The following is a 12,735-nucleotide window of genomic DNA, read 5'->3' on the forward strand; positions in this document are numbered from 1 at the left end:
ACAGCACCAGGTTCATGACTTTAACTAAAAGATATCTAGTGGATCACCATTAGTGCTTTTGTGTGACACCACAACATGCATGAGTCCTCTGATTCCATCACCGTGGGGAGCTAAATTGACTGCTAATGAACTTAATGTCGTATTAATACGACACTTGATCTCGATCTCCCCGAACATGCCTTCTCATATCCTTATTAAAGCCGTGTTTGAATAAATTGCAGAACGTTACCAGCCACCATTCGATATTGAGGTTATAATGAGAGCCAGGCAGGATCGAGTACACCTCAACCTCAAACCCTTTTTTTTTAATATATCTACTGCCCGAAAGCTCTCATTTGATTTAATAGGATTTGGCTCTATTGCCGCCTGTCCTCCTACAACTGAGCTCAAGGGTAGATGTATAACACAGTCCTTCATCACGGCCATCAGAGCATGTCACTGCACTCAGGTGTGATGGAGAGAGCTATTAGATAACACTAGATTCCCCATCTGCATATATTTAAATAAATACTCCCTGGGCATTCAGTGCACTTTGTAGGTCTCAAAGTGTGAGTGTGTGTTTGTGTGGGTGTGTCCAAAGTGTATGTTTGTGTGTTTATTTGGAGGCCTACCATTGGAAGCTGTGAAATCAATGGCCACGGTGAAGTTAATCTGGGTCCTTGGAAGACAAAAGCAGAAAGATTATTCATCAATCAGCATCCCTCTCTCACTCTCTCTGTCGCGCACACGCGCGCACACACACACACACACACACACACACACACACACACACACACACACACACACACACACACACACACACACACACACACACACACACACACACACACACACACACACACACACACACACACACACACACACACACACACACGCGCACACACAATTTAGAAAACAACAGAATTTGATGAGTTACCAAAAGTCATCACTGCGCTCAGGCAAACAAGATTAACATCTAGAGTCATTCTATGCTAGGTGATCCAGGGTGTTTAGAACACTGACCAAATCATTTGGGGATCGTCAATATGTGTCCAAATGTTTTGTCATGTAGTGCCTGTACGGGTCGAGATATTTAGATGGATAGGTAAAAATGTTTAGACTTTCACCAAAGACAATTGGGGCACCATGAATGTCAGAACAAAATGACATTGCCATCCTTCCAATAGTATTTCAGTCAAGAACAAAGCAATTAACTGATCAACTTTGTCATCCTTAGAGCCAGGCTGCTAGCTGGGCGAAAAAAAAAATAGAGGTCACAATCAAAGAGAATGGAAATACAGTATCATAAGATACTAAGATTTATGATATAAATCATATTATGTCTCTTTCCATCATCTGTATTTTGATGACCAATGAAGTTGGCTGTAGCCAAAAGATGAGTCCGCTCTGTATGATGATGATAAGACCAAAAAAAAACCTATTCATGTCACTAGATAATCTATTTACAAGCTCTAACTTCCTGATTGGATTTGACTTAACTTGCTCTGCCTCACACAAACTTTGCAGTTTCTGAGAGAAAATGCGGAAAGCAGAGACAGACGCATGAGAAAGCATGACCGGAGAGAGAGAGGTGAAACAAGGCAGGGAAAAGAACATCACAGCGCCCAGCATGAGAGAGTGGAACGGCTCGCTCCATCAAAACATTTCCAATTTTGTTAACCTGCAGGAACAGGATGTGGTTAAGCGCACTGTCACACGCTTTTTCACGCCAACACCCACCCGCTGCCCCCCCCCCCCCACACACACAAAATCACAAACAAGAGCCTCCCTTGTCTGTCCTATACACATCTTCTGTATTCAGTTAGTGTCAAACAGCCAGTAGCTCATCATCGTTGTCACCTCAGCAGGCCATGTGAAGTGCAGGCCCCGTGCTGTCCGGAGGGGACAGAACGAGAAGGGGAGAGGGAGAGGGAGGGGCAGAGGTAGGAAAAAGTTCAAGGCCCTGTTCAGACCTGGCATTAACATCCGTCCTGGGAGATCCGATCACACCGATCTCACTTCTGCACATGCACATCATTTGTGTTTGCAAAGACCGAATGATGTTGTTTTTAGCCAGTCTGTCTATACACATGTCCGTTGTCATGCGAGTGTGAGTGAGTGGTCACATGCGCCCCAGACCACCACCAAATGAGGTTTGGCTGATGCCTCCTCAACGCGTCTTGGGCGCTTTCCCCCCGGTACTTATGTGGTCCACTTGTGATCAGACGACCCAGGACGGATGTCAATACCAGGTCTGAACGGGGTCTAAATGATCAGGGGGCCTGGTCCAGAAAGCAGGATAAACAAATGTGTGGACCTAGCCCTGAACTCTGACTAACCTTCAGAAGGGAAACAGCAGATCAGAGTAAATTGAGTCAAGTCCAAGCACGTTTATTCACACTATTCACTATGGCAACTGGGTATAAAAAGCGTGCTGCCGCCATTTAATGAAAAGGAAGTAGATATATTAATGTGTGACAATGTACATGTGTCTTTAAAAGACGTGTCTTAGTTGAAGTGGAGAAATTATTCAGTAGCTAAATAAAATTGCATTTTTACTTTAATTTCCTGAATAGATTATGAAGCTGGAATCCTACTGTTTTCTTCTATTCAAATATGTATACACACATGTTTGAGCTAAATTATGGTCGAGTGGGAAAGTCCTGTCTTTGCATCTTAGGCTTGATTGATGTTCTAATTTTTTTGTAAAATTGATGATTTGATTCTGGCAACATTTTTCTTGTAATGTCTGTTAAACAGAAACAAATAAAAACTATATCAAATTGTCACTTCAGTTAAACCTTATCAGTTGATAAAACACTGACTGAATGTTTTCCTCCAACAGCAATGTAAAAAGTGACAAAAGGTGAATTACAGAGCAATTCATAGGTTGGTGTCAAGGAAATTCCAGCGGTTAGTAGCTTTTTATCCGGGACGGCTGCAAGGACAAGGGGAGCAGAGAGAGGGGGTCTGAGTGAATTCTGGTCCAGTTCTCCGCACTGGCAGAGACAAGCTTCAGCAACGCAACCTAAATTATACATGCCCTCTTTTCTCTTCTCTCTCTGTCACACACACGCACACACACAGCGTTTGAGAGAGGAACTCCAATTGTGGGAGCGTGGAGGGACAGCCAGAAAAAAAACCACAAGGTGAATTGGAGGACGGGAAATTAAAAATGACAAAAGGCAGAGAAAAGCTAAAAGGGGGAGGAGGGGGGGGGTGTTCTGTGATTAAACGCGGCAGCACAAGAAAACGACAATGTCAGAATTCATCAGCAAGAATGATTCAGAACCACAATCTACAATTCAAAGGCTGTCAAGCAGATTAACACAAAAGCAGGGATTGGCAACAGCTCCAGGGCAGCAGATATTGACCGAATATGAAAGTGAGTTGCAACTGTTGAATCACTATTATTGATCGACATGATCAAACCCCCTGCAGTTTGACCATGATTGCCTCCCGTCGCTCGGCGTCAGAGATTCTTGCTCTGCAAAGTGAAAACCGCCCCTGATGTTTGACATCATCATTTTGACTCATAATGGAGAGAATATTAATAACCAGACCAGAGCACAGGACACTCTCCATAAAAGGTCAACGACACCCTCCGCATTAATCAGACAACATTCAGGGAGACAAGTGATTTTCCCACGTTTCTGGATGTCATTGGCATTTTGGAAAAATTCTGTAAATCAATGATTATTTCAAATGGGTTGCCTCATTAAAATCTTCCCTGTGTTTTATACGTTTCTGTGTTCATACAAATAAAATTAGTTTTCAACGCAGCGTCAAAACCAGCATGAGGTGAACTGCTGCTCCTGCTATCATCAATGGTGAGTTACATTTCTTTCTGTGGATGAGAGGTGGCAGGAAAACACTTGCCCATGCAGATACAAAACTACCTGAGCAGCAAAAAGTGATCTGCAGCGAAAAAACAGGTTCAAAACCGGAGAGTCGGCAAAAAGAAAGGTTCTGGCAGAGGCGATAAATGATTTCCACAGGCAGTGGGTTTTTATCACAACATCACATCACTGAGTTTCAGCAGAGGGAGGACGAATGTGAGCTCAGCCTCGCTTCAAGAAAGCCAACCTTATCGTACTGTGTCCTGAAGATAGAAGGGAACTTCTCCAGTAACCAGCTTTATCGTGTCATGTTGCTTTAAAAAAAATTTTTTTTCATAAACTGAAAGTTCACCTGAGCCTTTTGCTTCAGGCAGATATACACTGCTACACACACTTCTCTATAAAAAATGTAATTTCACCCAAGCCTCACTGGGGGGACGGATTAATCAGGTTGATGTACAGTCAAATGAACATGAAACACTGCATATTAACAACGCTAATGACTGCCTAAAATTATTAAAACAGATTAGAGACAATGGTTCATCTGGTCTTCTTTTATTCCTTACATTTGACTTTCTGGTCTGTATGTGAAGAGGGAAGGGTTTCAGTGAGACGCACCACCTCTGTGCAGCCGCAGTGAGAAATGGTTGGCTTCTCACTTTCCCTTTCCCCTTTTAATTTATTCCTCCTGGCATTTCTGTGCCTGTATCTTTAACAACATATATATGTGAGTCAGTGTGTGTGTCCTTGCGTGTGTGTATGTATCATGTGACCATGACAACACCTCTCCCACATTGTTTCATACACAGTATCTGGACAACAGCCTCCGAGTCTGAGAGACAAAAACAATGGGCGCTGTTTAGCTGAATTCTATCTATAACATTACATTTTTATATTTTTAGAAACAGACAACATATTCAACAGTAAAGGAAAAATATACATAGTGTAAAAAAACACCGTACTGCATTTTCTCTTTGTCACCCACCCACTCAAAACAACAGAACAATGCGGCCCTCATGTTCACCTTACACCAAATATGCTGTTTGTATATATTATGGACAGTGATGAAGTGAAGCATCGAAAGAATTTATTGTAATTTTCTGCAGTGTTCAAACAATATCGAAGCAGCAGCATATCCTTAATCATTTTAGAGACGAGACAGACTGCAGCCAGTCGTCACGACAACCAGTCTTTCTCTATACTGTCCATATATAGTCCATTGCCTTAACTTCCTATTTATAACCCTAAGTGACGAATACTTATAGCACTGTAACCATGTAGCCTCATCAGTGCCATCAGCACGAGCAGATATTGTTGTTTTCAGCTGTATTCTTTTTTATGTTAAGTGTCAGCTGTGAATTCTCCAAATCCTCTTGGGATTAATCATCACTAATCATCAATTGGTATCTATAAAACGCAGGAAACCATAGTGTTGAGAAAGGTGGTAGCGATGGTCAAATGTTCTTTTTAAGCCCCAAAAAAACAAAAAAATGTTGAAAATGTTCACAACAAGTCGACTTTCCTCTTATATCTAAGTGCCAGAAGGAAATGCATGCATGAGTGCACCGCGTGGCCTAAAAACGGCATCAGAGGTCGCGCGACGTGACCTCTCTTGATGATATGCAAGCAGATGCTGCAGGTTGTGTCCATCTGGCGAGAGGAGAGGAGAGGGGTGGAGAGGAGAGGAGAAGAGAGAAGAAGGGAAAAGAGGAGAGGAGAAGAGAGGAGAAGAGGAGAGGAGAGGAGAGGAGAGGGGAGGGGAGGGGAGGAGAAGAGAGAGGAGAGGAGGAGAAGAGAGAAGAGAAGAGGAGAGGAGGAGAAGAGAGGAGATACAGCTTGCACCTGCATCAAGTCAGGTTAGTCTGATATTGGGGAAAAAAATTACCACTTGAAATGGAAATACACATCATAAGAGAAAATATACTTGTCATTCTCAAGCCACTTATCATTAAACTTGCATTTCTCCATGTTCATAAACCAGCTAGCAGGCTTGCTAGAAGCATTGGTTGAACACATGAGCTTAAAACAGACTGACGGCACAGCGCATATCGGAACTAGTAATTCTTTTTCTTCAGTCTGGCGGAAACGAGGAAATCTTTGAGTTAAACTTTGATGGTGACATGCCTTGAAAAAAAATGAAGACCCAGGCAATTGGAATTCAAGAAAATTTAATGATTTTTAAAAGGTCTTATATTTGTAAAAAAAAATCCTTTTTAACACGAGCCCAAATGGTTCCACAAAAAGATTTGGATTCTGCTCTTTCTATCTAATAATAACCTCTCAGAATGATTTCAATACAAACACCAAACAAGGGGAAACAATATCTGTCCCCATGACTGACAGGCCTGCCTTGAATGGCACCACTCAAAATGAAAGATATAGTCAACAATTTTCTTTTTTTTTCTCTCTAGCCTCATCAAGCTCGTGAATAGAGTCCTCTTTATTGAAATCCATGGGTGGCAATGATGCTTTATCGGGGGGAGAGAAAGGAACGGGAGCAGCAGAGATGCTCTGGATTGAGACAGAGCCTTCTGGAATCAGTCATTTATGCTAATGCTGCCGGCAGATCATGTTCCCTAATTAGGTCCAAATGAACAATTGGCTGATTGGGTTGAAGCAGCAAAAGGAGCTGTCAATCAGAGGACAAGAGAGCAGCGGGGAGGAGAGCTGTGAATAGGCACAAAGAAAATGAGACGCGATGACTCTGGCAAATCAGAAAAAATACCTGTGTGCACCGTCTGATAAGGCTCAGACGTGTGTGAGGGATTTCAGGGGAGATGCACGAGCGAGTTTTTGTTGTGCGCGCGAGTGCGTCCATTGGTGCGACTGTAGCAAAGTACGAAATCGTTTTTTTGAAATAGGAATAATAGTTTTAGCATAACCACAACGCACAGACACATAAAGGTTTACCTTAAAAGCAAATAATCATCTTCCTGATAACAGGTAGAAGTTGAGGGATCAACAACACACTTAAAAATATGTTTGTTTTTAAAAATACTACGTATACTGCCACTTTTGAGTTTACTTTGTAGATTCTCCAGCAAAAATAAAATTCATACTCAAAAGCTGCTTATAATTAATGTGTAGTGTGGGTTTTGGGGAACAAGGTTGGTCCCAGAGTTCATAGCTTAAGAGGTCTTGAGGCATGAACTATAATAAATTCACGCCTTGGGCAATGAAGGGACACATGCTGAACAATTGACAAACATAGCTGCATTGAATTTTATCGGTTTATTGACTTATTCATTGAGCCATTCGATAAAATAATTCACAAGTTACATGTTTTCTTCCATGTTCTACTCTCACACTGTAACTTACAGTAAACCGTTGCTCTGGCCACCTCAATGAAATTAAATCCCATATGCGTTGAGAAGAGGCGGTTACTACAAAGTAGTACTACTTACTAAATCACACGCAGGGCAGGGAGAAGACAGCGTAGCAAAGCCAGTGGGGGTTTCTCAGGTAATCCTCTCATTGGCTCAAGCAATTTCTAGTAGGAGTATTTGGGCCATATTGAAGAAATAAAATTCAGAAATTCTACAATAAAGTCATTATATATATATTACGAGAATAAAGACGAAATTTAATAAGAAGAAAGGGTAAAAATATTTCATGAAAAATAATATGGTCAGAATTTATTGAGGAAAAATGTCATAATATTAGGAGAATAAAGTGGTAATTTGATCATGTAAAGCTTCTCGTCTGATATTCCCCCTTTAAAATGACACGTAGCCTAAATTTACTACTTTATTCGCATATTACATATTTTTCTCATAAAATAACATTTTCTTGTAAATAACATTACGACTTTAATCTATTTTGCCTACAATTATTCCATTATTCTCATAATATTATGACTATATTATTTTTAATCAAGTGTTTCCATTCAAGGACCCTAATACTCCATCTTAGAGTGTTACCTCTTTTGAAAAAGACAAACAAAAAAGCATATCAGAAAGAGATAGAGAACAGACTTCTTGTCTGTCTCTGTTTTAATGATTTCGCTTCAAATTATGGCAAACACTTGAAAACGGTGTTCATCCTCTTCAAAAGCCAGCTGACTTTCTGTAACACCTACCGTACAGAACACAGCACAGCCACGAGGGCAGCAGGAACAGAGGTATACAAAAGTCACACACACACACACACACACACACACACACACACACACACACACCTTCTCTCCCTTGACAGGCTCCCCCTCTGTGAGTCTAATGAAGGCAGAGTGTGTAGGCGAGCGATCGCGTCACACCTGGTTGCACATGGTCAACCCTCCTGAGCAACGTACACAAGCACAGGCAAATAGACACACACGATGCAAGCGCACACGGTGACACATGGAACGGGCGAGCGCTGCAAGACAATGCAAGATTACACACAATCTTGACTTCAGGTGGGACCTTCGTCCCACACATGCAAATGTAAACTTTTTCCATCTGATTGACTCACATATTGCAGACACGGAGTCATGATGGGGTTATGATCGAGACAGGGGCCGGCACACACTCAGCAATGTTGCTTCTCATTAACGGGCTACAATTCCCATCTCTTAGCGTGGGTTCAACAAAATGCATGGTCATTGACTCACCCGCCTTTGATGTAGTCCAGGAAGGTGACCTCGATGTCCACCAGGAATGACAGCAGTGTTACCTGGAAGTGAGAAGGCCACACTCAGCTTCTAACTGATGCAGTAAGTTCAACGACCAAGTCAATTACGTAAGCATTAGGAAAATAAGTTCCGTACTGTAGCACTGTAGCATCGTTCTGCCTTTTAATGAAGGAATAAGCTCAGAGAGGCTTCGCGTCATGTGTAAAAGCACTTTAGCTGCTGTAAAGTCATTGTAAATCAAAACCTTAAGGGCTTAGTGCTCTAATGAGACAGTTCCTACATATTTCTGGCAAAGTCACATAAGATAAACATGCAGCAACAAAAAAATTTGATTATTTATTGACGGCAAATAATAAATTCTTCCACAAAGCAATGTGGTTTTCAGCGACATTTAGCGTAATGGTTGCCTAGCAACACCAACATTGGGGTGGTTATTAACATCGCCAATAATTATGCAGTTGTAGATGTTCAGTTATGTAAGCACACCTCTTTGCTATAGGAGTTTTTGACTGTGGAAAGGTGTGTTTTCATTGGCCCCGCGTCAGAAGCAGGAGATTGCTTCAGCATCTTCTGTCGTCATAGTTTAAAAAATGACGATTCAAATTTATGATGATGTGATATCTTTGCATCAGAGTTTCTCTACAGTGTTGCTTGGCGAGCCAGGGGTAGTTTTTGCCAGCTTCTTAAAAAATCTGTTACAACTTGGAGTCGTTTTAGAATCAATAATCAGATCTTTCTCTGTACACCAAGTCTGAAATCAGCGATCGGACCATATCATCTGTGAAAATCATTTTTTTCCCCAGCGTGTTTCCTTTTTTTTCTTATCCTGTCTGGTCCATCTCTTTCAACCACTCATCCATGCTACGTCAAAATCAATAACAAAATCGACATCTTAAAACAATCTGTTTGGTGCAGTAATACTGATGTAACGCGGTCACAGGTGTATTCCTTTTCTATTTCATATTATTATTTTACAATGGATTCGAATGCCGCTCAGCTGATCATAATCAAAGATTAGAACTATTCTTTTTATGAATGTAGTTAAAATAAATATATGTATTAGAAGAAAAAAAAACTATGCATGTGGTGCCTTACCGTTCCAGAGTTAAGGTATTTTTTCTTCTTCCCTTTCTTCTTTGCATTTATCACCTTTAAAAAAAAAAGAAAGGATTCTCTCTTGTAACACCAACATCAATTACTTTCAATCTTTCATTTCAATAAACATTCACAAAATACCTTGTCATTCGACAAAGTATTTCAAACTAGGGTTCGTTAACAGAAGTGGAAAAGTTGTAGTTGAAATTAACTGTAAATTTAACTGTGGTAGTGGAGGTCATAGTACAATGTGTACACTGTACCTCCCTCCTTCCTGCTCTCCCTCTCTATCTTTAAATACACACCTCCCTAAACTAGTCACCACCATGAATATGCCTTAAAGTCATGCACATAAAGCCCAACATATCCAGAGGAGCAGTAAACTTCAGGGGTGAACTGTGGCTCTAAACCGGTTGGTGTGACTTCATGAATATGGAATAGAACAGTGAGTACACGATCATCGTTTCCTTGGACATGTAAAGATTCTTTTGCATCTAAACCAGACGTACTTATTGCTTTGACATACTTTTGTTTTTGTGAAGCTGTTAGAAAAGAGACACTTTTTCTGGGGGACCAGCCAGAAACAGAGCGGAAACTCCTTTTGAATCCCAAACAGTGGATTTGGGCTTTTAAATCAGAGCTCCGCGGTCTCATTAAACTGTGCCAAGGTTGAACAGAACGACAGGGCCTCCAGGGTAACTACATACAAATGTGTGGATTTATGCTTTTCTCCTTGGTCCACACTGCAATAGGTGCACGCAAGGACACATTTTCCTCTGGTGGTGGGGTGCAGCGATTGGAACTTGGCCGTAACACAAATACACACACACACCGAGTGCCCTTTAGCAATGCAGAGCCATTATCCACTCTGTAACTGACAGCCATGGGTCAGGAAAAGCAGGGGTCAAGAAACAGGCCAGGAGTCACATAATAACTTTGCGCGTGTCTACGTCCACGCGTCCTTGTGCAACTTAGTGCCTGTGCACAACTCAGCGCTACATTACACAAACAGCAGCCTTGTAAAATATGACAGTCGCCCACGCGCTCTCTCTCTCTCCTCAGCGTGGTACTCTGTTAATCAAGATGTGTCGACTCTTCCTGGGAGAGGATAAGCCCTCATAACAGTCGGTGTTTGTGTGTACGTGTGTGTGCATAAGAGAGAACGTGAGGGAGATTAAAAATGCACAGCTGGATTCCTGTGTGTAAGATTTTGGTTGGCATTGACAGACTCTTATGAGACCCCTTTCATCCTAATCTTTATATACTCTCCACAAAAAAACATAAAACATTTTAGATCTATGGCAATTAAATTAATGTTTTTCCATAATTTCTCCAGATAGTTTAGCAACTTAGCCTTCAATGTGCAGATCTCCGAGTTTTTGCATCACTGAGATGTCCAAGATGAGAGGAATGTTGTTTGTAAGTATTTTTCAAGTCTATAGCAAGTTGTCCTGAGAAAATACATCTGCACTGGGATTGGAATTGTTGGACTCCAGTGAGGCCCGGCCCACATGTTGCAAGCACTGGATATAGAATTTACTCTGATGTATGGGATGCATGCGTTGGAGCGGGAGATCAGCATCCTCATAGCAGGATGAAATTTCATATATAAATATATGAGAGGCTGGTAATGGTGGGACAGCGGGTCAGCGTCGGTCGGGCAAATCTCTGTTGGGGATCAAGTTGGATTGAGGGTAGTGCAGACGCTAGGTTTTAACGGAGAAGAAGAATATGTGGAATAAAAAAAAAAAGAAGCACTATCGCTGATTGTGCTGCATGAGTTTTGATCCCTTTTCCATCATGTCCACTGTGAGTTGGACAATATTACAGGGGTGCATCGGTAAACAGCAGAGTAATATTTTTAGTGTCTCGAAAACTTTGCATTCACTCTCTGCTGGTCCTTTTTACTCTGCGGTTCTCTGCACCACACTCACCTCATACACATTGAACTGGCTCTGCCCTCTGGATAGTTCTCTGTAGCTGGTGCTGAACTCTCCAATAAAGTCATGACTACAGACAGGGAGACAGAACAAAAGGAGAACCTGAGAAAGTTGAGAGTTTTTAAGGCAAACTGAAATGCTTTCACCTCGCAAATACAGACAACTTAGTTAATTTAAAGAGTGAGTACCGATGATGTGATTTGTGAGTGATAAAGCAACAGCACCACGGGTAAAAAAAAAAAGGACAGCGGACAGTTCAATGTACACAGAAATGATTGAATAACACTCAGTTAACCCAAACCGCTTGCTAAAAACTGTAAGCGTTCCTTAGTCCCATTGAAAAAAACAGGACACGAAATGTGGTGGTGTTCCCTCCATCAGATTGCGAGTGACACTGAACAGACTGCGTATGAAGAATAGAGAAATCACTCCCCGTTAAACTGCAGCTCGACAAATGTGTCACTCCTCTCTCTTTGTCTGGCTGTCGGCAGCCAGAATCCAGACTCTTCATTAAGCAGTCTGATTTATGACTTTTTTTTTTTAACTTACTTTGGTTCTGCTTTCTTAATTTTTCTGTCAGAACTGGGATTCCATAGTCTACTTGTGTTGTTTTGCGAATTTTTGTGAAACTAAGTGGGCGGCCAGAAATAGCCCTGTGATGAAAAAGGCAAGATGTGTTTTTCATCAGGTACTGAGACAAAGGAAATCTTAAAGTTAGAGGACGAGTGTCTGACCATGGCCCAAAACGTCGTTTGGTAACTTCTCTACAACTGATCACAAGTTACTACTGTAATTAATATAAACCATTATGATGGTGTGTTTTGCAGATTATGTTTTTTGAGTGAGGGGAAAAGAATTACCTGCCATCTCTGTCCCAGTCATACACCTCGACCTTGATTGTTCTGTTGGGAGAGGCAAAAGATAGTCAAGACGTTTACGATAAAAGAACAAGCGCAATTGCAATGTTTTTCACAGGAGTAACAACAAACACAATTAAGAATGTGTTAAAAGGCTCCCTTCCACGCATTATTATTATATAATACACTGATAAGATTTTTCTTTTATTTTTCTCTCATTGTTGTCATTGAGCTGTTGCTGTAAGCAGATCCATTCTGCAGCTTATCTTTATTTCAACATACTGTCTGCTCTTTATTCCAACACTGTATTTGCTTCCAGTGTTGTGCTCTCCCCGTCACCAGATACATCTATTTCGGCATCCCATTACAGTTTACAAGGAAATGGTAAAAGAAATAGAATAGTCTGCCACGGACAG

At 41.3% G+C, this 12,735-nt stretch overlaps 1 protein-coding gene across 4 annotated transcripts in view; it reads right to left on the bottom strand.

Moving 5' to 3' along the window:
• LOC118318539 (copine-8) overlaps nt 1-12,735 on the bottom strand; it is a 68,946-nt gene that overhangs the window by 11,825 nt on the left and 44,386 nt on the right. For all 4 annotated transcript variants that reach the window (XM_035648319.2, XM_047336171.1, XM_047336172.1 and 1 more), the window contains 5 exons: nt 12,323-12,364; nt 11,457-11,532; nt 9,523-9,576; nt 8,407-8,468; nt 612-658 (listed from right to left, as the gene is read on the bottom strand). In XM_035648319.2, coding sequence (XP_035504212.1) covers nt 612-658; nt 8,407-8,468; nt 9,523-9,576; nt 11,457-11,532; nt 12,323-12,364 — 281 coding nt within the window. The remainder of the gene's footprint in view (nt 1-611; nt 659-8,406; nt 8,469-9,522; nt 9,577-11,456; nt 11,533-12,322; nt 12,365-12,735) is intronic.

This window comes from Scophthalmus maximus, chromosome 12 (genome assembly GCF_022379125.1).
Source record: "Scophthalmus maximus strain ysfricsl-2021 chromosome 12, ASM2237912v1, whole genome shotgun sequence".
NCBI lineage: Eukaryota > Metazoa > Chordata > Actinopteri > Pleuronectiformes > Scophthalmidae > Scophthalmus > Scophthalmus maximus.